Raw genomic sequence first — 25,222 nt, 5'->3', positions numbered from 1 at the left:
TGGATGGATGGATGGATGGATGGACAGATGGCTTGCTGGCTGGCTGGCTGGATGGATAGACAGATGGCTGGATGGATGAGATGGATATATGGATGGATGGATAGATAGTTAGCTGGCTGGATGGCTGGATGGATGGGATGGATATATGGATGGAAGGATGGGTGAATATATGGACGGATGGATGGATGGGATGGATAGATGGAGAGATGGATGAATGGATGGATGGGGGATGTGTGAGTGAACAAACAAGTGGTGGATTGGAAGGGTGGGGCTTGGACTGCCATGTTTTCTAAGCATGCTGGCTACCCCCAGAGAGCCCCGTATAGACAGCCTCCATGGTGGGGGCTCCAGCATCCCCGTGCATGGCAGCCTATCTCCAGCCTGGCCTCCACGGGGGCTTTCCCAGGGCCCCTCCTCCTGCCAGACTCCAGACTCCTGCTCTTTATTCAGGGTCTGGTGCTGCTCCACACCATGGAGTCCCACGCCGGCAGGTACCACAGCTGTCAGGGGGCGGAGGTCTTCAGCAGGTATGACTTGGAAGTCACTGTGACCATACACACTGTGTGACATGGACTCCAGCATCACCATGGTGTCCCAGCTGCTCTCTGAAAGGTGCCCCCAATCCACACCACCCTGAATGTGCAATCTCATCTGAATGAGTCCCCACAGGTGTGGCCGCTGTCCCGGGTCGATACGCCTGCGTTTACCCACGTGTTCCTCACTCACGCGTGCAGCCAGGTCCCCAGGAAGGCCCCACCTCCCTGCACCCCAAGGATGCTAACTGCTGACTCCTTAGCTCCCGCCACCTGTATTTCCACTCCCCCACCTCTGCTCATCACCTCCTTTGGAGTTGCCCCTAGAACAGCAGTGCCCCCAAGAGACCCCTGAGGGCTCAGCCTAGCACCAGCTCAGAAGAACCCCCAAAACTAAAGAACCACAGATACGATGGGATGGTGGAGCAGATGGCTAGGGGTACTGATGCCCCTTCCCTAACTCTGGCCTTTTGATTCGTATTTACTTTGGGATTTATTTATTTAACAGAGTTAAGGGTTTTGAGAAGTGGGGCCCAATATTTTTTTTTTTTTTTGGAGCTGCTGCGGATGGAGTCCAGGGCCCTCACTCATGCTAGGCTAGTGCTCGCACTGAGCTACACCTCAGCCCTCTTTATATAATTTTATTTTGAGGCAGGATCTCACTAAGTTGCTGAGGCTGGTCTTGAACTTGCGATCCTCCTGCCTCAACCTTCTAAGTTGCCAGGATTGCAGGTGTGGGCCACCGTGCCCAGCTTTCATGTAACCCTTTGGGTCTTTCCTGTAGGGGTCCTCCCTCCCCAGCCTGCGTCCCCTGTGACCCCCTCCAGGGGTGGAGGATCTCCCTGCTTCCGGAAGCAGATATTTTCCTCCCATTGGTGCCTGGGATCTCAGTGATAAGACCTGGGGCCGTCAGGGCCTTGTGAGGGAGAGGACAGGACAGGAAGGGGTTATTGAGATGAGCTTCCTCCCAAGGCCCTGGGAGGGATATGAGCTCTGAGCCTGTGGCCATCCCTAGAAAAATAATGAAAGTGATAATAACAATGCTGCGTGTTTCTCAGACATGGTCCTGGGCTCGCCTCCCTATGCAGTAGCCAGTGAGAGCTGCATTAGATTCAGCAGCCTCCGTCTATCATTATGTGGCTGCCTGGTCAATCTTATCTAATGATGGAAAAGCCGATCATGCCCCTCTCCTGCTAAACAGCCTTCTGTGGCTCCCCAGTTCTCTGACTCCAAAGCCCACATTCCTCACTGGGGCTCCCAAGGCCTCTCATGCGCCTCTGACTCTCTCCCTCACTCTGCTCCAGCCACACCCACTCAAGGCTGCTCCAAGGGGCTTGAGCGCATTCTCCCTTAGGACCTTTCCCCTAAATCAGCTCCTCGGCAGGGTGGCCTTCAACAACCATTCTAGAATTGGTCGGTTGTTTTACCTGATTTTCCTCCTCACAAGATGCTGTCGGAAATTATCCTTTGTAGCCAGACACAGTGACCCACGCCTGTCATCCCAGCAACTCAGGAGGCTGAGGCAGGAGGATTGCAAGTTCAAGGCCAGCCTCAGCAATTTAGTGAGATCCTGTGTCGAGAAATAAATAAGAAGAGCTGGGGGTGTGGCTCAGGAAGAGTGAGGCCCTGGGTTCCATCCCTAGAAACACACCCACACACCCCCCACACACACACACACCCACACTCAGCAGGGGAGGTTAAAGCACAGGCCAAAAGGCAGCCTTGGCCTTGAGCTGCCACAGTGATTGTCTTCCTTCCAGGTTTCCCTCTGAGCACCCCCACACTGGACAAAAGTGTGGCCCCTGAGAGGCCTGGCTTGGCCTGGCCTCCAAGAAGACTCCATTCTGGGGAAGAGGCAAAGTCAGGCTCAGACCCCTTGCCCCTCCCCCCACTCCCTGAGGTGCCAGAGCTGGTGGAGTTGGCAGGTGAGCTAGGAAGGCTTCCTGGAGGAGGGGGTCCCCGAGTTGGCGTTCTAGGCCATAGTTGGGGCCCGACCCACAGGCAGGAAGGAGGCTGAGTCTCCGTGAGGTTCATAGAAGGTGTTGGGGCAGGGGAAAGAGCAGTGTGGCTGGGGGGAGGCATCCCTGGTGAGGGGCCCGGTGCTGGCATCCCAGGGGGCACAGCCAGGCTGCTGGCCACCAATCAGGACAGTGCCAAGGACCAGGAGCGGCCTCCTCTGGCACACGAGAGAGGAGGCTGTGGTGTCTGAGTCACCCGCTGCTGGGAGAACATTCGGCGCCCAGAGGCCCCGCGTGGGCTGTCACCAAGCAGGAACACGGCCCCCGGAGCCCCTCCATGCCGCCTTCCCCGCGGCCTCCCGCTCTCTGTTCCACAGCTGTTCCCTCAAGGCCACAGAAGGAGCGTGGGATGTGGGGGGGGGCAAGTGGCGAGGAGGCTGGAGGCTGGAGGGAGGCTGCTCCACCAGCACCCGGGAGCTTCCAGGTCGGGGGGCCTCCCTGGCGAGGGCCCAGAGGATCCCGGGGTTACCTGTGTCTAAGGACTGTTCAGGATGGGGAAACCAGGGCTCAGAGAGAGCGGGTCGGTCTCTGTTCTCCCCGGGTACAGACACCTCGTTTCCTTTTAAGAGCCGAATCCCTGCCCAGGCCTGGTGGTGGGAAGCCCAAAGTGCCCCTCCCTCCCCGGCTCCACACTCTCCCATGGCTCCCCAGCACCTTCAGAACTAAACCCAGACCTCACCACGGCCCACAAAGCCCTGCTGAGCTCCCGTGACCCCCACCCCAGGTCTCAGCAACCTCCCCACCCTTATTCCACCTTGGCCTTCCCAGTGCTCTTCCAACAGGCCCAGTTTGTCCCCACCTCAGGGCCTTTGCAGATGCTCCTGTCCAAAGCACTCTGTGGATGATGACACAAAGAAGTGGCCAGTGGGAACTGGGACGGGAACCCAGGTCCACCTGAAGCCCCAGGCCCGCTCTCGCCAGCGGTGCTAAGTTCAAAAGAAACGTTTAGCCCAATGGGCTGTGGAGCTGACCGATTCTCAGCGAGTCCAGAGCCCACGGCCACTGGCCGGGTGCCAAAGACCCCCAGGCCTTCCGCCCAAGTCCCTCTGCTCAGAGAGCACCGAGGCCACCACCACCCAAGGCCATGGCGTCCCTGCTGATGTGTCCGCAATCTCTCCGCCCCACTTTCTGCCCTCCACGCGGGTGGATGTTGGAACCTTCAAGGACGATGAATCCAAAAATAATCGGGCGACCTACCTCCCAAAATGGGGCAGCCCCGCCCAGCCACCTGGCACCCAGGAGGTAATTAGTGCATGTGGCAAACTAGGGTAATTAGCTCCGCGGGAACTGAACCTGGGATCCAGCTTTAGGGGGCTTCGGCACCCACCGCCTCCTCACACCCCCAACCCACCTTGGTCCTGGGACATTAAGTCCACAACCCAGTTCCGGACCCCACCATCTAACCCCACCCTGGCTCTGTGCTTCCCGGAGCTGCTCATTGAATGAATCACGTTTGGTCTTGGACAGAATTAAGTTTTGAATTGAAGGCAGGGTCTCCCCCAAGGAATGTGAAATCAACAAATTCCCTTCCCCAGGGCCCCCACGTGTCCACCCTGTATACCAAGGGACACTCAGGCTGGGGGAGTGAGAGGTGGACACAGAGACTGCCAACCATGGGGTTAGGGCTGAGTTAGAAGGGAAAGGGACGGGAGAAGGTCTAGAGGAAGAGGAGGGAGGGCTTCCTGACATGGGGGCATTGGTAGCAGGGTTTTGAGGGGTGAATAGGAGTTGGTCTGTAGGCTGGCCCAACTAGCTATGGCTACCGGAGTGGGGGTTGGTTGAAGGGGCACAGACGTGGATGGAAGCTATCCATTTCAAGGATATAATGCAGGTTGGACCCATTTCTGTCCTACAGAACTCATGCCCTTGTTGGGATCCTTCAACCCCTGAAAATGAAAATCTTAAGAATTTCATTCAGGGTTGGGTGTGGAGGCTCGGGAGGCTGATGCAGAAGGATCTCGAATTCAAAGCAGGAATTCAGCGAGGCACTAAGCAACTCAGTGAGACCCTGTCTGTAAATAAAATATAAAATAGGGCTGGGGATGTGGCTCAGTGGTCCAGTGCCTCTGAGTTTAATCCCCAGTACCAAAATAATAATAATAAAATAATAATAATAATAATAATAATAATAATAATAATAATAATTTGGCCCAGGATCAAAACCATATATCACCAATGTTTATAACAGCAAGCATTGATTAAGCACCTACGGTCATGCTCTCTTCACATAAGAACTCATTGGATCCTTACTGTAAACCTCAGAATTGGGCACCACATATAATGCCCAGTTTATAAGTGGGGGAAACTGAGGCACAGAGAGAGGAAAGTGACTTGAGAGTTGCACTGCTGGTAAGAGGCAAGGCTGGCTCGTGTGACTCTGGAGGCCATGGAGGTCCAAGGCTGGGGCCTAGGGATCCCCACTTTCTGAAAGCACCTGCTGCCGGCTTGGCTGGCTCAAGGTGCTGGACTGAACGTGTAAGAAGTGAAGTAATCAGGTCCGAGGGGGTGGCTGGGCCCACACCGGGAGGCTGGACACACAGCTTTGGGGAAGAGTGACTGCACCTCTCCTACTCTGTTGGTAGGAACCCTCGGGAAAGGAGAGGCGATTTAGCTTTGGTCCAACGACTGAGTCAGATTTAACCAGGCAGAGACAGAGCTGGCTAAGCAGCTACCACTGCAGATGCAGCTCCACTAGTGCCGAATGAGCTGTCCTGGTCCTTTCTTGTTCCCTCCTATGATAGGAAGGTCATTCCCTGGCACCACTCCTGCGCCCCCAGGTATCACATCTAATCAGCTGCCTTCAGGTGGTGACCACTGCCTGCCCTTCAAGGACATTCCCATCCCTGGAAGAGAGGCCTCAAGTCCCAGGCAGAAGAGAGCTTAGTCTGAGCTCTGGGCAGCCCCCTACCTGTCTACACCCAGGGGACAGATACTGCCTGGACATTCCCTGCGCTTCCGCTCCACCTCCAGCCCTGCAACCATCAGCCCGTTCTCCAGGCTAGGAAACTGAGGGCTACACTGAGGAAGCTACTCCCTCAGCTTGCACTTGGCTGAGACAGCTTCAGGTTGAGTTTGCTCCAGGCCAGCCCTGTCCTTACACCTCCCAGAGGCCTGAGAGGGGGGGTGTCCAGGGAAGCAACTCAACTTTGCACTCTCTCTCACATTCTTGTTTCTGCCCACACAAGGAGCAAAGTCTGCCTGGGCCCCTTGCCCAACCACCCCCCTAGAATAGCCACATGGCCCCAGCTCTGCAGCCAGCCCAGTCCTTGGCAAACTGTGAGCAGTTTCCAGACAACTTGGCCCTTCCAGCACCTATCCCAGATACTTTTTTTTTTTTTAATATTTTGTTGGTAATAAGAAAAAGTCACTCTCTGAACAGAACAGACGGTATTTTCTTTGTTCCCCACAATGTTCAGGCATTTCATGGCTTCAGGCCTGAGAACGAAGCCAAATCCTTTGCTTCCGCACAAGCCTCGTGGAGTCAGAAGCAGCTGAGGAAACTGAGGCACAGAGATGGACACCTGCTCCTGTGCTCCGAGAAGCTGGGGATCCAGGATGGGCAGCCCTAGAGAAGGACCCAGCCTGGTCCCGCCCGGTATCATAAACAGGTAACAGACCTCGTGGCCTCAGAAAGGAAGACACAGGTCAAAATCCCTCCAAGCCCTGGGACTTCAGAGGCTTCCTGGAGAAGGCAGGAGCGGAGCTGGAAGGACAGAGGAGCAGATGCTTGCAGAGAGGGCTTTCTGGGTGGAAGGATCTGCAAAGGCCCGGAGGGAGGAGAACTCAGATCGTGGCCTGGGAGTAAGTCTCCAAAGACAAATGACCTGGAATTCACCTACGAGTAATTGGAAGGTGGCTACCAGCTCAGGGACGTGACTCACGCTGGGAGGAAACAGAAATAAAAGAGGGGGGGAGAGAGGACAAGCGCAGAGGTCTCTTAGATGAAAAGCAGCGACCTCTGAGGAAGTCAGGAAATTTAAGGGTGAGGCTCCGAGCTCTGGGGAACCGCAGACCTTGGTCCCAAAGGGCCAAAGGGACTCTGCCCTCCAACCCAAAAGCAAGGTGTGACTTTGGAGAAGTTTCCAGAGAAACAGCAGCAACAGGATTCACAAGTGGGACCCACTGGGGGGCTCAGGACTGAGGAGGCAGGTCTTGCTTAAGTTCTAGAAGGACCTGGCGAGTGTGGCAAGAGAGAGCTCCCTGTGAGAAACACAGGCCTTAGGGGTCCCCAGGACCCGGGAGCCGGACACCCCCAGGACTTGGCTTCTGGGAACCTCTAACAACATATAACCTTTAATGATGATTCAACCATTCTTTTCTTTTCGGGGCTGGATGACAGGATATCTGTTACTCAGACTGCCCTCCAACCTGGCTCAGCCTCCCCAGTAGCTGGAACTAACTACATTTTATCATTTATTTATTGCTGAGGAGGGATTCCAGGACCTCGCTTACTAGGCAAGGGCTCTACCACTGAGTTATACCCCCAGATCCTTTGATGGCATTTTTGGGGGGAAGGATACCGCGGATTGAACTCAGGGGCACTCGACCACTGAGACACACCCCCAGCCCAATTTTGTATTTTATTAGAGACAGGGTCTCACTGAGTTGCCTAGCACCTTGCTTTTGCAGAGGCTGGCTTTGAACTCGCGATCCTCCTGCCTCAGCTTCCTGAGCGGCTGGGATTACAGCTGTGCGCCACCGCAACGGGACATCGCTGACATTTTTTACTGGTGTCTTGAGGGAGAAAGAGGGAGACGGATACCCCCAATCAGGGCTGGGAGGGAGGACAGATAGAACAGTTTCTCTCCTGGTCCTACTTCCAGCCATCTCCCTGCCTAGGTCTCCAGTTTCCTGGCAACACCCATTGAGCTCTATTGTATGCAGATCGTCGGAATGATTACTGCACCCCTCCATCCTCTCCAACTCCACTGGTGGGGGAAGGACCTGACCCCCATCACAGTTTGAAGGGGATGGTACCGGGCACGAGGGCAGAGGCAGCAAAAACCAGGACTGACCCTTAGAAGCCTATAGGAGAGTGAGGTCACATCTCTGTCTAATCAACTCTGTCCACCTGCTTCCTGTGCCTCCTCCAGCCTGGGTCTCTGCCTCATCCCGGATGTCCGTCCCTCTGTCTCTGTGTCCCCAGCTCCTCCTCCCCCTCCCATCCCGTGGTCCTCCCCTCTTCGCTGCTTTTCCTCAGTCCCGGGGGTCCCCTTGCCCTCCACACCCCGGCCCTCCCTCTCCCTCCTCCCTCTCCTGCCCGCCGCCGAGGGCCGGCAGGGGGCGCAGCGGGGCGGCCTCCGCGGCCCCGGGAGGCGGGGCGGGCCGCGTCCGCGTCGGGACCCGCCGCGATGGGACCGGAGGCGGCGCGGGCGGCGGCGGCGGCGGCGGCGCAGACAAAGGCGCGGGCGGTGCGGAGGGCGGCGCGGAGGGCGCGGGCCGGGAAACCAGGGAGTGAGCGGGGCGCCCGGCAGCGCCGAGTCAGCGCCGCCACGGGGGCCGCACCCGACGCGCGCCCGGACACTGGCGGGCGCCGACACCGCAGGGTGAGCCCGGCCGGCCATCCTGCGCCGGGAGCGCAGGGGCCGCCAAGCCCCAGGGCCGGGGAGAGGGTGCGGGGGACCCCGAAGTTCTGGGCTCCGGGCTGGGGGCGGCGCAAGGAGCTCTGAAGTTCCAGGGCTGGAGGAATCACCGGGGTCCCGAAGTTCCGGAGTCGGAGTCCGGGAGGGGACAGAGCGAGCGGTTCCAAAATTTCTGGCCCCGGCATTGAAGAAATCCGCCAACGGCTCCCCGAAGTCCCGGACCTGGGCTGGGAGAGCGGCGCAGAGGGGGTCCTCGAAGTTCCAGACCAGGGACTGGAGGGTTGGCAGGGGCCCCTGGAGTTCTGGAGTCGAGATCAGTGCCAAGGTCTCCAAAGTTCCGGACCCGGGGTTGCCGGAGGTAGCGCGGGGCGAGGGAGGGAAGACCCCGAAGTTTCGGACCTGGGTTGGAGGAGGCAGAAGAGATGTCCCTAAAGTTCTGGAGCCAGGGCAGCGTTGCATGGATCGGGGAAGTTCCAGGGTCTGGGCGGCGCGTTACGAAGTTGGGGCGCATACGGGGTGCCCTCCTGACGCGGGAGGGTCTGGATCCTGAATGAATATCAGGCCTCTGGACTGGGGCTCTTGGGATGAGTTCTCGCCCCCAGCCCGATTGGGGGTTCCTGGGCTCTGCGAGGTGTTGGGAACCCCGCGGCCCGCGGCGTCCTAGGCGCATGACTAGTTGGTGAGTAACTTTTCCCAAATGCTGCGAGTCGCGGCAGGAGCCGCCGGGCCGGAAGGGCCTGGGTTCCGGGGACCCCTTCAATCCTCAGCCCCTGTCAGGCTCAGGACCCGCCCCCAACCCAGGACTTAGCTGCCGCTCCTCCCCCACCTGTTCTCCGGTTTCAGACCCTGTGACCGGGATAGCAGCTGCCCAGGACACGATGGGGGGGCATTCCCCCCTCTGACCTCGTAGGCGCCGGGCTGGGGGCCGCCCCTCCCCCTCCTGGAGTCCTACTTCTCCAACCCCCTATTGGATCCCCTGCAGATCCCTGGGATGTAGGTTTGGGGACACCTGAGGACCAGGAAGTCTCCTCCCATCAGCATTGCTGGCTTCCTGGGACGGTGGCTATTGGAACCAACTGGGAGGCTGTGGAGCCCCCTTCTCCAGATCTTGAATGTGCTGGAAAGTACTGAGCAGGGTTATCCTTGGCCTTGCCACCCAGCCCAAGGGTGGAGAGGCTTCAATGGGGGAGCCCAGTAACCAGAATGATGAGAAGTTTATATTACATGTTAGGGGCCACTTGTCTTCTCTAGAGCTGCCTCCTGCCCAGAATGTTGTGGGGCCTTCCCCAAATGGAGAATGATGGGGTTCTTTCTCTCTGGTACCTACTGATTGTCATGCCTTTTTGATTAAAGTTCTATAAATGGTACACCTGGTGGTGTCCTGAGATTGGACCTGTTTGGCCTTCTCAGCCTGACCTGAGAAGACACTCACAGGACCCTCTGTCCCCAGGGGCCAAGCCAGCCACTCTTGCCACCCCTCTGGCTGCTCCTTAGAGCCCACCCAGCCCAGCCTGACCAATGTCCACAGCCAGGTAAGCTCCCACCTACCTTGTCCAGCCCTGAGCTCCTTGGAGGTGCTTATCCCCCACTGAGTCCCCTCTCCCCATTTAGGGAGCAGCCAATCTTCAGTACCCGGGCACACGTGTTCCAGATTGACCCGGCCACCAAGAGGAACTGGATCCCTGCGGGCAAGCATGCACTTACCGTCTCCTATTTCTACGATGCCACTCGCAATGTCTACCGCATCATCAGCATTGGGGGCGCTAAGGTCGGCAGGATCTGGATGGGGTATAGGCACTAGAGCCCCAGGAGATAGGCCTGGGTCTGGTCATTGCCTTGCTGGGTGCTCTGGGAAACAAGGAACCCTGGCCCTTTCTCAGCCATCTCTTCCTCCTGAAATGGCTCAGAGCAGTGACCTCTGAAGCCCTAAGACAAAATGGTGCTCATTCATCCAGGAATTCATGTGCATTGTCATCAGGCCCTTCAACCTTGATCTCTGAATCCCCACAGGCCATCATCAACAGTACTGTTACCCCCAACATGACCTTTACCAAAACCTCCCAGAAGTTTGGGCAGTGGGCAGACAGTCGTGCCAACACAGTCTACGGCCTTGGCTTTGCCTCTGAGCAGCATCTGACTCAGGTAGGTGGCATGGAGGGAACAGAGGGGAGGGACGGGCCTGGGCCTAAGTCTTCACCTGGTCTCACTAGGGGACAGTGCACAGGACCTGGCCTCTGTGTACTCAGTGGCAGATTGGGTACACAGAGCCAGGCACAGTGTTGCACACCTGTAATCCCAGAAGCTCAGGAGACTGAGACAGGAGGATTGCAAGTTCAAAGCCAGCCTCAGCAATTTAGCAAGGCCCTGTCTCAAAATAAAATATAAAAAGGGGCTGGAGATGTGGCTCAGTGGTTAAGCGCCTCTAGGTTCAATCCTGGAAACAACAACAAAAAGAATGGGCACATAGAATTAGGCAGGTGGTACATGCCAGTAATCCTAGATGCTGGGGAGGCTGAGGCAGCAGGATCACAAATTTGAGGCCAGCGTCAGCAACTTGGTGTGACCCTGTCTCAAAACTTTAAAAAAATAAATAAATAAAGAAGGCTGGGGATGTAGCTTAGTGGTGGGGCACCCTGGGTTCATTCCCTAGTTCTGGGGGGAAAAGATGAGCAAGAAGCCCTTTCTAGTTCCCTGGTTTGAATCCTGGTTCTGTTGGCCACTTGCTTCAATTTTAGGTACACCCTTGCCCTTAGGTCATCGCCCTGGTGCCTGGACTAGGGGTCCTTCCCCACTTTCCCAGCAGTACTCAGCTATTACCTCCCTTCTTCAGGATATTTTCTGTATCCATTCTTCTTTTTTTTTCTTTCTTTTTATGATTAATGCTTCCTGTACCCTGAAGATTTTCTCTGTTTTATTCTAGAAGCATTACAATGTTCTTTTCAAGGTTAGGTCTTGAGTTAACTTCTGTGGGTGGTGCAAGGTAGAGCCAGAGGTTCATTTTATCCCCACATGAATATTGTTATTTTTAGGCATTTTGTTGTTGTTGTTATTGTTTGTTTTGTTTACAGTGCTAGGGGATGGAATCCAGGGGGCTGCTTTTTGGTTGGTTGGTTGGTTGGTTGGTTGGTACCAGGATTGCTTAAGCACCAAGCTCTTTTTATATTTTATTTAGAGACTGGGTCTTGCTAAGTTGCTTAGGGCTAAATTGCTGAGGCTGGCTTTGAACTTTCAATCCTCCTGCCTCAGCCTCCCGAGCCTCTGGGATTATAGGCATGTACCAACTTGCCCTGCTCAGGGGTCTGTTTTTGAAAAGATAATTTTCCCCCAGTGAATTACACTGAATACCTTTGCATGAGTCTAGTGGTGTGACTCTAAATAATTTTTAAAAAGTTTTTGTTTGGAGGTGTTGGCTCATGCTAAGCAGGTGCTCTACCACTGAGCCACACCCAGACCCTAAACATTTTTATTTATTTATTTATTGAGATGGGGGTCTGCCTGTGCAGCCCAGGCTGGCCTCAAACTCCTGGCCTCAAACTCTTGTCTCAGCCTCCCAGGAAGCTAGGAATACAGGGCATGCCACCACACCTGGTTAAAAAAAAAAAAGGTTTAAACAAAGGGAACTTATTTTAAAATTAAAACAAAACAAACAAATGAAAAAACACTTTCTATCTTAACTGGAGAACAAGTTTATTTGCCAGAGCTAGGTAGTAAATGTAAATGCTTGGCTTAATGAAAACTGGAAGCAGGTAATTACTCTCTGACTGTCGATGCCTCCCTCTCAGGGGCTCCAAGTGCAAGACCTCCTCTCTCTGTTATAAAGGAATGTTAACAGGTGTTAAAGAAAAGTCAGCACCAGCCAGAGGCTCTCCTTGTTGAAATAAGCCTGACAGAGAGGAAAAGGGAATCCCTTTCTTAATGTCTCTCAGTGTACTTACTGCCACCTCCGGGAACATCCCTCCCACCAGGGTACCCATTCTGCTCAAGGGGACATCATTTTCCAACTTGCCCCTTTCGGTGTGTGAGATAAGGGGGTATGCACAGTTCCTAAGGTCCCTTCCAAGGTAACAATGCTGGCAGTGGGTGGGAGTGACCTGGTGGGAGGCTGGAGAGGGGCTGGAGAGTTTGTTCACCTCTGCTTTCCGCCCCCCAGTTTGCTGAGAAGTTCCAGGAAGTGAAGGAAGCAGCAAGGTTGGCCCGAGAGAAATCTCAGGATGGAGGGGAGCTCACCAGCCCTGCCCTAGGGCTTGCCTCCCACCAGGTGAGCATTCCCTGCCCCTCCTCTTGGCATCTCTGAATCAGCCATGCACTGTGTGGTACCTAGGAGAAAATGCTCACAGATAACCCTAACAGTAGACCGTGGAGGCAGGGCTTGGGCCATGGAGCACATCTTAGGAGGTTTAGCTTGGCTTGGGCTCAAAATCAGCTCAGATGACAGAATGAATTGAAGACTGGAAGTTAAAATAGCTAAGGGGGGTGAGCAGAACAGCGATCTGTCTCTGGGCACTACCCCCATTCATTTATTTTCGGTATAATTTATTGAGCAGCTGCGGTGTGCCAGACCCGGGGCTGGGTACAGGGGTTTCAGAAATGAGAAAGTTGCTGTCTCTGTCCTCAGGGCTGCAGGCCCAGGCAGTGAGATTGCTCCGAAGATGCAAATTCCGCCTGGGGAGGGCTTCCTGCGCCGTTCTTAACAGTGTGTTGAAATTCTGTCCCAGGGAAGAGCAGTGCTCGAGGGAACAGCTTGGAGCAATTAGATTCTGGGCAGCGTTTAGCTTTGCAGATTGTGTTTTCAGGGGTTGGTGAAAGCCCAGCGGGGCAAGGTGGGAGGCTGGGAAGTCCAGTCCAGGGGTCATAGGGAGCCATAGAGGGTGGGTGAGGACGGGAGGGATGCGCCTAGATGCCAGTACTGGGAAGGACCTACTGGGGTCCGCAGGTCAATTCAGATTCTCTGACCCCAGTCATGACCGCAGGGACTTCCGCCCTGACATCAACTATGACTTTCTAAGCCGTTCTTGACTGAAGCCACCACTCACCGTCACCCCGCTTTCATCCTCACCCGCAGGTGCCCCCCAGCCCCCTCGTCAGCGCCAATGGCCCAGGCGAAGAGAAACTGTTCCGCAGCCAGAGCGCGGACGCCCCGGGCCCCACCGAGCGGGAGCGGCTAAAGAAGATGCTGTCGGAGGGGTGAGGGGCGGGGCCTAGGGAGCGGGCAGGGCGGGGCCTAGGGAGCGGGCGGGGCGAGGTGGGCGGGGCAGGGAGGAGGCGCTCGGGCTGTGGATCCGAGATCCGGGACGGGGAGGAGGCTGACCCAGATCCTGCCCGATCCCCAGCCGGACCACGCCTCCCTAGGGCTGGCTCCATCCCCCTCTCATCCGTTCTGGAGTCCTTCCTCCCTCATTCACGCCTCCTTACCCCGTTCTGGCCATGCCCCAGTGGGATGCTTCAAGTCTCCCATTCAGACGAGGTCCTGGGGCTAATGTCACGTGTCTATTTTGACCCGGTCAGGGACAGAACTAAGCCTGCCCAGCGCCGCCCAATTCCCTAGCTCAACGCTATTTGGGCCCCGCCCCGCCCCGCTCCAGCCTAGCCCCGCCCCCAGCCTGGGGCTTATCTACCCCTCGTGCCGACCCCGGTTTCTCCACAGCTCGGTGGGTGAGGTGCAGTGGGAGGCCGAGTTCTTTGCGCTGCAGGACAGCAACAATAAACTGGCAGGCGCCCTGCGGGAGGCAAACGCCGCCGCAGCGCAGTGGAGGCAGCAGCTGGAGGCCCAGCGTGCAGAGGCTGAGCGGCTGCGGCAGCGGGTGAGGGCACCCTTCCCTCCCAGAGACACTGTCTGGCTCTGGCAACTGCAGAGGGGTTCCCAGGATGGCCGAATGACTTCAGCAGATCATTTCGGACCTCAATTTCTTGCTCTGTAAAATGGGTCTTGAGACTGAAAGCCTCAGAGGGTCCGTCATGCTCTGAAGTCCAAACTACCCGGAGGAGGGGTGGTACCACCTACCAAGAATGAGTAGGAGGCAGATTCTCCAGGGGCCTGGGGAGCAATGGGACAGCACACGCTGGGGTGTTGTGCTGAGCTTCCTGTGGGTGTAGGTGGCCGAGTTGGAGGCCCAGGCAGCTGCAGAAACAGCTCCTGTCGTGGAGAAGGAGGTGCCCAGTCAGTCGCTGGAGCAGCTGGAAGCCCTGGTGCAAACAAAGGACCAGGTGAGCACCAAGTGTGGTCCCTGAGCCCTGCCTTCCATCAGCTTCCCTTGTGGATCCAGGACCCCCAAACAGACCCTGGGAACCCTTCTCCCCTAGGAGATCCAGACGCTGAAGAATCAGACTGGTGGTCCTCGAGAGACCCCGGATGCCACAGAGCGGGAGGAGACCCAACAGAAGGTGCAGGTGTGTGGGGGTGCCAGGGTGTGGGGTGACGGAGAATGGGTATCCAACCCCTGGATAGGACAGACTTGGGGTCTATGTCCCTGAGCCTTAATTTCTTCATTTGTAAGTGGATCAGGACCATATCCATCTAGCGTCATGAAGAATTGGGAAGTCTAGACCCACAGAATTCCCGACACTTAGTAGGTGCTTTATAAACAACAGTAATTAGTAGTTTCATATCTGTCCTTCATTCAAAGCACTTTCTCAGTCCTTGCTAATTCCATTGCTTAACCCCATCAAATCTTCAAAATGTTCTGGCCTGAGGTCACAGAGACTGCATTTGAACCCAGGTCTGGCAGGCTTAGCTTTCACTGAAGTCTTCAAGAAATGTTCATGGGGTACTTCCTATGTGCCCAATACATGGAGATATTAAAGGGGCTGGTGCCTCCCAAAGATTCCTGGGGAGAAAAGTTGGGGAAGTGATCCCTATCATCTTCTGGGCACACAGCATGTGTAAAGGCCCTGAGGTGTGAAGAAAGCCAGAGTGTTTAAAGAACTGCAAGGCTCAAAAAGGCTGAGTGGGAATGAGCAAGGAAAGGAGAGCCCCAGCACACCCCTAGGGATGTGCATTTATTTCCAGTGTTGCGAGAGTCATAGGAGGGCTTTAAGTGGAGGAGAACCACAATTGGTTCTATGATGCTCAAGATGGCTGGGGACAGGGCTGGGGATGTGGCTCAAGCGGTATCGTGCTCGCCTGGCATGCGTGCAGCCCAGGTTCGATCCTCAGCACCACAAACAAAGATGTTGTGTCCGCCGAAAACTAAAAATAAATATTAAAAAATTCTCTCACTCTCTCTTTAAAAAAAAAATAATAAGGACAATAATCATCATCATTAAAAAAAAAAAAAAAAGATGGCTGGGGACAGGGAGTGCTGGGCAGAGCAGAGGTGCAGAGAGGCGGCTGTGAGACAAACAGGTCCCAGCCCAGCGCCCTCAGATGCTGGGTACCCAGTCAGGGCTGATGACCCTTGAGACTTGTTGGGGTCCCCAACTCCGCTACCCTGTCCCCACAGGACCTGGAGACACGCAACGCAGAGCTGGAGCACCAACTGCGGGCCACAGAGCGCAGCCTGGAAGAGGCCCGGGCCGAGCGGGAGCGGGCGCGGGCAGAAGTGGGCCGGGCCGCACAGCTGCTGGATGTCAGGCTGTTTGAGCTGAGCGAACTCAGAGAAGGCCTGGCCCGCCTGGCGGAGGCTGCGCCCTGAGCAGAGCTGGGTCTCAGGGGCTGGTTCTACCTAAAGGATCCCCACGTGGGGTGAGGCTGGGGCTCAGGCGGCACAGGCGGGCCTGTTTGCCCTGGCAGGGACCAGGGAGCCTGACTCGGCCTGGCCATGGCCACTCACAGCATGGGGCCTGTTTTTGAGCTTTTCATTGTGTAGAATTTCTAGAACCCACGGGCATGTGCTGGTGCCCAGATTACATTTCTAAGTGTGACTGTGTGTGTGTGGTGTGCAGGCACCAGACCCGTCGCCCCCCCTTTACCTGCCTCCTCCAGGATGGATCCTGGCTGCCCTGCATCCCTGTGGTGATCCCAACGCCCTTTTGCCTGTGAGAGGCATGTCCAGGTCACATATCCTGGAGCCTGCTCTGCCTGGTGCCTCTGCCTCAGTCCCCTTGGGCTTAGCCATGTTGTTTGGCCAACTGGTGTCTGTATAGGGGATTGAACCCAGTGGGGCTTTACCACCGAGCTACATCCCCAGTCCTTTTTAAAGTTTTTACTTTACGACTGGGTCTTACTAAGATGCTGAGGCTAGCCTCAAGCTTGCGATCCTCCTGCCTCAGTCTCTTGAGTTGCTGAGATTATAGGTGTGCACCAACTTTGGCCTTAGGTGGCCCCTGGTTAAATCTCCCTCACTCTGGCCACAACCTCCAGATGTGGGCAGCCAGGGAGAATCCTAGAATACAGCTTAGGCACAAGGTGATCACACCAAAATCTCCTGGCTAGATTTGAAATGGTGCAGTTGCTAAGCCCATGTGCTCAGTTAGGAAACTGAGGACCAGAGAAGGGGCTTCACAGACCCAAGGTCAAGTGTCTAGAATGGCTGGACCTGCTGGAGGGGTTGAAGAACTGGGGTAGGTGCAACAAGTTTTGGGGCACTTGAGAGAGGCAGGCAGAAGCATCCCACCTGTCCTGCCCTCATTTCTAAGTCAGGCTGAGAAAAGCTGAAAGACCCATTTATTGAGTGCCACCTATCCACGGAATGCTGTGCCCGGGGGCGCCTGTGCCACGGTGCGGAATTTGTGGAGCAGGGTTCCGCCTCAGTCAGTGCTCCTTCCTCCTCTGCAGCCTGACTCCTGGCCACGGCCCTGGGAAAGGGCCAGCTAGGGCTTCCGGGCAAAGGAGTGGGGACTGCATGATATAGGTGTCCATGGCTTCCACTGAGGGGCACAGGAAAGGCTTGAGGGGAGTCCCTCAGACCCTCAGCTCAATAAGCAGTCCCAGACTGGGCAGGAGGGGCCATGGTGAACTCAGGCCGGGCCCTGGGTCAGTGCTGGGGCTGTGTGGGACCCAGGCTGGGCCCGGGGTGGACGTCCCCTGCGGCCAGCCCTGCTGGCCTTCTGTCGCTGGAGCGTGTGTTCCACCTTCTCCTTGAAGCGCCGGTTCTTCTGCTTGATCTTGGCCAGCTCTGCCTTGCGCTTTGCCTCCAGGTCGGGGTCCTGGCATGGGGAGGACCAGCAAGTGGCTGAGCTGGATGCCCCCACCTGGGGACCCTCGTCACCACCTGCCACTCACCTTCCCCTCCAGGATCAGTTGCTTCCGCTTGTTGATCTCCTTCTTTTCGTCAAAGTGGGCCGCCTCCAGTTTCTAGTGGGGGAGGAAGAGATGGTCACAGCTTCCGTCTTGAAGGGGACAGCCAGGCCTGAAGTGCAGGCAGCCCCACCCGACACTCACGATCTCACACTCCCTCCGCACGACGTTGACCTGTGTGAGGATCTGCAGCACCTTGGCCTCCTCCACCGACAGTTCCTCCAGCTGCTTCTCTGTGGGGACAGCGGACAGGGAGGTAGTGAGTTCCCTGGGAGAAGGGGCACACAAGCTACCCAGGGTTGTGTCAGGTATAGAGGTACAGACACAGCAGATACTGGTGTCAGCAACACTATGACCTGGAATACAGTGGCCCTCTGTATGTCACATTCTGCATCTGCAGATCCAACCAGTTGTGGGTGGAAAATATTCAGAAAAAAGAAAACTGCACAGACAGCTTCTTTCTGTGGTGCTGGTGATGAAGCCCAGGGCCATGCACATGCTCAGCAAAGCGCTCTACCACTGGGCTATACCCACAGCCCAGACTATTCCTTGTCTTTAGTCCCTAAATAATACAGGACAACAACCACTTCCACAGCAACCGCATTGCACTAAGTATTCCAGGTCATCTAGTGACAACATGAAGTCTGCGGGATTAAGGGTGGTGACCCCTAGGGCAGACTAGGACAACTGAACTGCGTGTACCAGGTGGGGAGGGTCTAGCAAACAATGCACCACTTTCTAGACAGGACTGGAGTATCTGTGCATTCTGGTATCCATGGGGGTTCAGGAACTAAACCTTTCCCACAGAAACCAAGGGACAATTGGATTCATTTCTTGGACACAATGTCCTTTCAAGTCGAAGACATCTATAGGATCGCTGAGATCTAGTAGTTCATGGCTGGTCTGGGCAACCCAGTGAGATCCCATCTCATTACAAATTAAAAAAAAAAAAAGCGAAGGCTTCTGACTTTGAGGACGGTGTGCACAGCACCTGGAGATGCTGCAGCCAGTGGTTCTGCTCAGGCCGCGGTAAACCACAGCGAGGGGCTCAGCAGGCCCAGGCCTGCCACAGTGGGTGGCCTCTGGTCTCAGGGACCATCTCCACACTCCGGTCTGAGAAACTAAAGTCCACTCCCACTAGACATGGTGTCAGCAGACGACGGTCCTGTGGGGAGCTTCTTTTGACAATGGCAAAAGCAACATGTGGGATGCTCACAGGGGGACGCACAGGTGACCTGCTCTGGAAGCAGCCTGCAGGGGTAGATGGGGCAGACAGTGCCACCCAAAGGTGCCCGAGTCCCTGCCCCACTCACTGATTTGTTCCTCAATGGCGTGTACCAGGTGGATGTCATACTGTGTCACCAGCGTGATGGCCTGTCCCTGCCGCCCTGTAGGGACATACCTCAGTTATAGGACGTGGAACCAACAAAAGCAGGTCCTGACAGCCAGACACCTCTGGGCTCCCCTTGCAAGGTGTAGAATAAGGGCTCTGTGGGGAAAGGACCAGCTCAGAGCACGGGGGCTCGCCCTGTGCTGGGCCTGTGTAGAGGGTGGGACTGTCCTAGGGGAGCCACCAGACATGGAGAGGTGGTTCTCCTGCCAGCCTGGCCTGACATGAGGGCAGGTGACATGGCTGCCAGGGAGCTCAGGCCGTATGTCAGATATTAGCCCTGATGAGCCTCAGCCTGGATCTCTACACTCCAGTTTCTGCTTCCGGTATCTAGGATGGTGACTAGAGTTGAACTGGTGGCTGGTAAAATCCATCACCCTCGCAACAGCCTGAAACAGGCACCACCGTTCTCATTACCCACCATAGTGGGACCCAAGCAGTGGATGCAACCTGCTCCAAGCCACAGGTCACCCCAAGAATCCTACCCCCCAGCTCCAGGAGTGAGAATCTCATGAACATGGTGCCCCTCCAGGACAGTGCCGGGAGGCAGACACTGGGTGTCTCCTTGGCCCTTCAGCCAGGGTCACTCAGGAGGGCTGACCCTAGAGACCAGATCTTGAGGGCAGCGTCCTACCTGCCAGGGCTCTCCATCTACTTGCTGCTGGGTCCCAAACGGTAGCCCTGATATGAAAGGGCCCTTGAGTGAGGCCACACAAGTGGCAGGGACTAAGGCAGTATGTGCCTTTGCTGTTGCCTTTTTTTTTTTTTTTTTGGTGGTGCTGGGTTAGAATCCAGACCTCACGTCTGCAAGGCAAGAGCTCTACCACCAAGACACGCCCCAGAACCTGCCTTTGGTTTTGAAGATGGCTCTAACCTACTGCCTCTGACCTGTGGGCTCTAGCTCACCTATATCCCACTAGCATACGATTTTGGCTCCTCGGCATCTGGGGAGGCTAGGGGGACGGTGTCCATAGGTTGCCCACCTTGTCTGCTAACCCTGCCCACCTGCTCACCTGCACGGGCTGTCCGTCCGACTCGGTGGATGTAGATCTTGGGAAGTCCAGGGGTGTTGTGGTTGATGACCACCTGCACTGTGGGGATGTCCAGGCCCCTGTAGGCACAGGCCAGTCACACCCACTGTCCCAAGTGGGGAAACTGAGGCTTAAACCCCTGCCAGGGTTACTCATGACCAAGACTAGGCTCCCTGACCCTCCTTGGGGCCTTGGCTGCCACTGGAGAGGAAATACCCTGGGCAGGGAGTGAAGCATGGACCTGGGTGTTGCTCACCGAGAGGCCACATCTGTGGCAATCAGGATCCGGTATATGCTGGATTTGAACTTCGCCAGAGCAGCAAAACGTTCTTTCTGCACGGTGTTGGGAAGAAATTTGTGAGTGGGTTGGGGAGGGCTTGTATGTGAGGACCAGGGACAGGGTAGAAACAGGTCAGCTCCTACCCTCAGGGGGCTCACAGCCAGTAAGGGTGGTGACCCCTAGGGCAGACTAGGACAACTGAACAACGGGAGAGAGAGACATGAGGCCAGGGAAAGAAAGCAGCAGGAAGTGGGTTCTGGGCAGAGCATGGGCAAAGGCTGGAGGCTGGGAGGTGTCCTGGGCTGGGCGGGGAGGTGCAGCCATCGAGTCCCGCACCTGTTTCATCATGGAGTGTAGAGCCACTGTGGGGAAGCTGAACTTACGCAGCATCATACACAGGATTTGGCAGGTCCTGGTGGGAAAGATGTGACTGTCAGCTCTTCCTGCTCTGGGTCCTGGGACAGTGATCCCGCCCCAACCCTCCCAGAGACACCAAGCAAGGTAACCCTGTGCCACTCAGAAATGAGAAAAAAATACAGGGGCCTAGAGGTCCCGCCTGCCTGCCAGACTCTCTGCTGACCCTTCCCTGGGCCTGAAGTGATAACTGGCCTGGAGAGTTAGGGGTGCGGCTCATGGCAGAGTGCTGGCCAGCGTTTTCCCCAGGTTCCATCCCTAGCACTGCACACACTCGCACACACACTGTGCCCTGGGACTGCTGCTCATTTTCTGAACAAGCAGACTCCTGTTCTTTCGGTTAGGACCACAAGGGCTGGGAAACTAGAAACTGAGCCACTGTCACAGGAGGGCATAGACTCCCCAAGGGGATTGACAGAGGGTAACAGCTAAAAGATGGATGGAAAGAAACAACTGGTGTCTGGGCTGGTGTAGCTCGGAGGTGGTGCCCATGCTTATCCACGGGAGCCTGAGCTCAGTCTCTAGCGCTTGCCAACCTCACAGAAAGTGATCCCATCCCGTGAGCTGCTGGGTACTGCTGTGCCTGACAGTCACTCTGTATCCAAACTTTTCTCCTGGGAACCAGTTCATCTGGACTGTTCTGAGTCCTGTTCTTCTAGCCCATGCTGGAATAGCCCACAGCCTCTTGATCATGCCCCAAATAGCTCAAAGGAAGAGCCAGTGTGAAGTGCCCATAGGAGCCTCGGTTAATTGTCACAGCTTCCCATCAGAGGGTCTGGAGGCCCAGGTAAGCCTGGTGACACCCTCGGCCATAACAACTAGGCTGCTGAGATAGCTCTGCAGGGTTTCCTGAGCCTTCCATACAAGATGGGGCTGAGCCCCTCTCCCAAAAAACTTCCGATCTGAGCTAAGGCGGGGAGAGACCAGCCTGGCTGTGTGTCCCAAGCCTGTGACTCTGGGCCACCTCTAAAGAAGGGCTGTGGCAGGGAGGCAGGCCCCGCCCCGACACTCACTTGCACGTGTTGGTGAAGATGATGATGGACCAGTCCTCGTGCTCGTCCTGGAAGGTCTGGATCAGGTGCACCAGGTATGCATCCTTGACCTTCTCAGGCACCAGCAGGTAGCGCTGGTCCAGCTGCTCCACAGTGCGCACCCTGGGGATGGAAGCCACCAGTTTCCCCTTCTGTCCAATGGGGCTGCTGCCCGCCCTGCCTCCAACCTTGCCTGCCCAACAGTGGTCAGGGACTCACGGGGCCTGTGCCTCCCAGAAGAAGGGCTGGTTGGTGGCTAGGCCTTGCAATTCCTTGAGCGTGTCTGTCAGTGTGGCGCTGAAGAGCAGAGTCTGCCTGCGGGCGGGTACGGCTGCCAGGATGGTTTCCAGGTCCACTGTGAAGTCAGTGCAGCCCTGCTCCAACAGCCGGTCTGCCTCGTCCATCACCTGCAGTGTCCGTGGGGCAGGAGGTGGAAATGGGGTCCGGGTGCTAGCTGTGGCCTCAGGCCTGTCCTGTCCTGTCCTTCCCCAGCCTGCCTCTTCCCAAGGTGTGGACATGAGCTCTGAGGCACTCTCCTCTAGGTCTCAGCACGAGGGCACCTCCTCAGTCAGACCTTGCCCTCCTTATCCTCACTAGTACTGGCTTCTCTCTTTTTGGTCCCTGAGTGGGCCTTGTCACTATTTCTAGCACTTTACTAAACGATCCATGTGGCCCCTGTTTCCCAGATAGATGGAACAGTGCTCCTGGCTCCATCCCATGCCCTGAGGACCCAAAGTCAGTGAGCATAGCTGGGGCAGCTCACCAAGAAGCGAATTTTCTTTATGTGGAAGGTGTTAGAGCTGCGGAGGTGGTCAGCCAGGCGTCCTGGAGTGGCAATGACCACATGTGGTTTCCGAGAGAGTTCCAGTGCCTGGGTCACCATGTCTGGGGGTGGAGGGCGGCAGGTGAGGCTGGGTGGAAGATCTGTAGCTGTGGGGGCTCCCATGCCCAGAACCCACCAGCCCCAGTACCCATGCCACCGACGATGATGCAGTCTTTCAGACCCAGGGGCTTCCCCAGCACCCGGAACTGCTCCGCAATCTGGTAGGCCAGCTCCCTGTGGGCAGGAAGGGGCCAGAGTGGGTCAGGTAGCAGTTCTGTGCCTCTCATTCCCAACACTGTCCCCAGAGTTCCTCCCTGAGCCCCTGGCTTCCTGTCTCTCCCTCTACTGTTTATACGCAAAGGCTCTGAGGCTGAGTACTAGAGCCTGTTGTGGGCTCATCCCAGAACATCCCATGATGATCCCCCTGCTAGTCCAACCTAAAATGGCCTTGGCATCTCCCCCTCTGCAAAACTTATACCTTCTCCTGTGTCCTTTTCTCAGTAATGTTGGTCAACACTACTCAGTTGCCCAGTCAGAGACCCAACCAGCAGCCTCCTCTCCTCTGGGCCAGTCAGTCTCCAGGGCCTGTGTCTGCCAGCCCTTACTCTGCTCAGGCCTTTTCCTGAGCAGAAAAGGCCACTTCCTGCCCTCCTTCCTTGCTCAATCCTGTTCACATACCCTAAGAATCAATTCTAACCCCCTGCTTAACATTTAAGGCTTTCTCAAGCTGGTTCTAACACGCCCAGCTCCTAGAACCCTTTGTGTTCCCTGTTTCTCTCATACTTCTGCATGCAGGGCCCTCTGCCTAGAATGCTTTTCTATTCATTTGGCTGTATTGACTGCGGGCAGCTCCCATTTGGCCAGTACTTGCCCTGGTCAAGCTCTATGCTGAGAACTTTTCATAAATACCTGTTTATAAAACCTGTTCTGTTGAATTCTGTAGCACTCATAATTTTTGTCCCATGGGCAAAGTGCAGCTCAGAGAAGTAAAGGCACTTGTCCAAGAGAACACAGGTGGTTAACTCACATGCAAGGGGCTTGTTGGGAGGCTCACCTGGTGGGTGTCAGGACAAGGCAGAAGATGCCATAAGGATCCTCAGACAGCTTCTGCAAGATGGGCAAGACAAATGCTGCTGTCTTGCCACTTCCTGTCTTGGCACAGCCTAAGCAGTCCCGACCTGCACAGAGGGCAAAGCAATATAAACACACTCCAGGTGAACATAGCTAGTCCCTTGGGCACATCCGGCATAGTCCAGAAGGGCTAATTTATGTTTGTTCATTTATTTAACAGGACTAGGGATGGAACCCAGGGCCTTGTGCATGCCAATCAAGTGCTCTACCACTGAGTCCCCCCAACAATGGCTAACACTTAATGATCAGTCACTCTGCACCCACTATGCCTTTTCCACCAGGCAACTGACAAATCTTAGCGAAGAGAGACTGCTATTGTCACTATCTAATAGAAGAGGAAACTGAATCTCAGAGCCTTACCCAGGACATACAACTGGTAAGTAGCAGGCTCAACCAGAACCTATATCCCACTGGCCCAAGATGGTGAAGATGTTGCTGACCACCACCTAACTGACTCTTTTCTGAATTATCTGACGTTGAGAAGTCCAGAATTCCCCTCCTTGAACTGCATCCTATATTCCCCATTGATTCATTAATATTTGTTTACTTAATCTCTCAATTCGTCACATCTTAGGTTTCCTGTGACCTCTCCTTTTTTAAAACAAGTTCTTTTTTAAAAAATATTTTTAGTTGTAGATGGATACAATACTTTATTTTTTATGTGGTGCTTAGGATTTAACACAGTGCCTCACATGTGCTAGGCAAGCGCTCTACCACTGAGCTACAATCCCAGCCCCCTCCCTTTTTGAGATGGGGGTCTATGGTCCCCTGGCTGGCACTGAATTTGCAATCCTCTTGATTTGGACTCTACAGTTATTGGGACTGGGTTTATAGACATATGACACTGTAAACAGCAGCCTGTGAATATCACTTTAATGGAAAAACTAAGTTGGCGGTAGCGCACGCCTGTAATCCCAGAGGCTCAGAAGGCTGAGGCAGGAGAATCACGAGTTCAAAGCCAGCCTCAGCAACTTAGCGAGGCCCTAAGAAACTCAGAGAGAACCTGTCTCAAAAAAAAAAATATATTGGGTCACAGGGCTGGGGTTGTAAAAGAGCGCCCGCCTAGCATGTGCAATGCGCTGGGTTCCATTCTCAGCACCACATAAAAATAAATAAATAAAATGAAGGTACTGTATCCAACTAAAACTAAAGAAAAAAAAAGTTTGAGTCAGAAGACCGAGAAGAGTAGTCACAGGACCAGGGAGTTTCACTTGCAAAGTGAAAATAATGCCACCTCTGCCACCTTTTCATAGTATTACAATCAGTTGTTCATCAACCTTTTCCGTGCTAGGTTAAGAAAGTTTCAGAAGCGACATCACTTGTGTGCGTCCACAGCGAGTCAGTGGAGCACGCTAAACGTCAACACTGCCCAGCAAGCGTCTGGAATCCAGGCTCATCCTAACACCTCGCTTCGTGAGACCTGCCTGGGCAAAGAAGAGAAAGGTGGAGAAAAGAGAGGAGACGACTTCGAGGGAAGATACCGGGCCACTTACCCTCCAGAATGGCGGGAATACAACCGAGCTGCACGGGAGTGGGCTGCTTCAAACCTAGCTGCCGACATTGTTCCACGAGCCACGAAGACAACCCAAGTTCCGCGAAGCCGGCCATCCTAGTTGCCAGCCTTAGGGCCCTTGTGATCCGCACTTCCGGCGGGCGTATATGACGTCAAGAACATCCCTTCCCATTATTGTTTCTGCTTCCTGCATGGTTCCACCCTCCTATTAACTAGGCCAATCCCAGCCTCGACCGCATCATAATCACGTTTCCCGGAATCCCAGACTCTCTCAGGATCAAACGAAACTACAACTCCCGAG

The 25,222-nt window shown here is 55.3% G+C and overlaps 2 protein-coding genes across 3 annotated transcripts; one reads left to right on the top strand and one right to left on the bottom strand.

Moving 5' to 3' along the window:
- Positions 1-7,890: 7,890 nt before the first annotated feature.
- On the top strand, positions 7,891-15,993 carry HOMER3 (homer scaffold protein 3). Of its 2 annotated transcripts, none has more exons than XM_081285559.1 (10): positions 7,891-8,097; positions 9,584-9,665; positions 9,745-9,901; positions 10,144-10,275; positions 12,284-12,391; positions 13,196-13,317; positions 13,778-13,934; positions 14,227-14,337; positions 14,434-14,520; positions 15,573-15,993. In XM_081285559.1, exons 2-10 carry the CDS (start codon positions 9,652-9,654, stop codon positions 15,762-15,764), a joined length of 1,080 nt encoding a protein of 359 aa, XP_081141685.1. In that variant the 5' UTR covers positions 7,891-8,097; positions 9,584-9,651; the 3' UTR covers positions 15,765-15,993. The 2 variants fall into 2 exon arrangements, with proteins under 2 accessions (XP_081141685.1, XP_081141686.1); XM_081285560.1 differs by lacking the exon at positions 7,891-8,097 and adding an exon at positions 8,134-8,812.
- Positions 15,994-16,718: 725 nt separating this feature from the next.
- On the bottom strand, positions 16,719-25,129 carry DDX49 (DEAD-box helicase 49). The gene is made up of 13 exons (XM_081285558.1): positions 24,902-25,129; positions 23,332-23,455; positions 22,426-22,511; positions 22,218-22,339; positions 21,674-21,861; positions 21,437-21,577; positions 20,346-20,421; positions 19,986-20,062; positions 19,712-19,809; positions 18,622-18,696; positions 17,453-17,541; positions 17,294-17,365; positions 16,719-17,217 (listed from the first exon to the last, which is right to left on the bottom strand). Exons 1-13 carry the CDS (start codon positions 25,014-25,016, stop codon positions 17,029-17,031), a joined length of 1,452 nt encoding a protein of 483 aa, XP_081141684.1. The 5' UTR covers positions 25,017-25,129; the 3' UTR covers positions 16,719-17,028.
- Between the last annotated feature and the right edge of the window lie 93 nt (positions 25,130-25,222).

This window comes from Spermophilus citellus (genome assembly GCF_964194105.1).
Source record: "Spermophilus citellus genome assembly, chromosome: 3".
NCBI lineage: Eukaryota > Metazoa > Chordata > Mammalia > Rodentia > Sciuridae > Spermophilus > Spermophilus citellus.
This window is presented reverse-complemented; position numbering and strand designations above follow the sequence as displayed.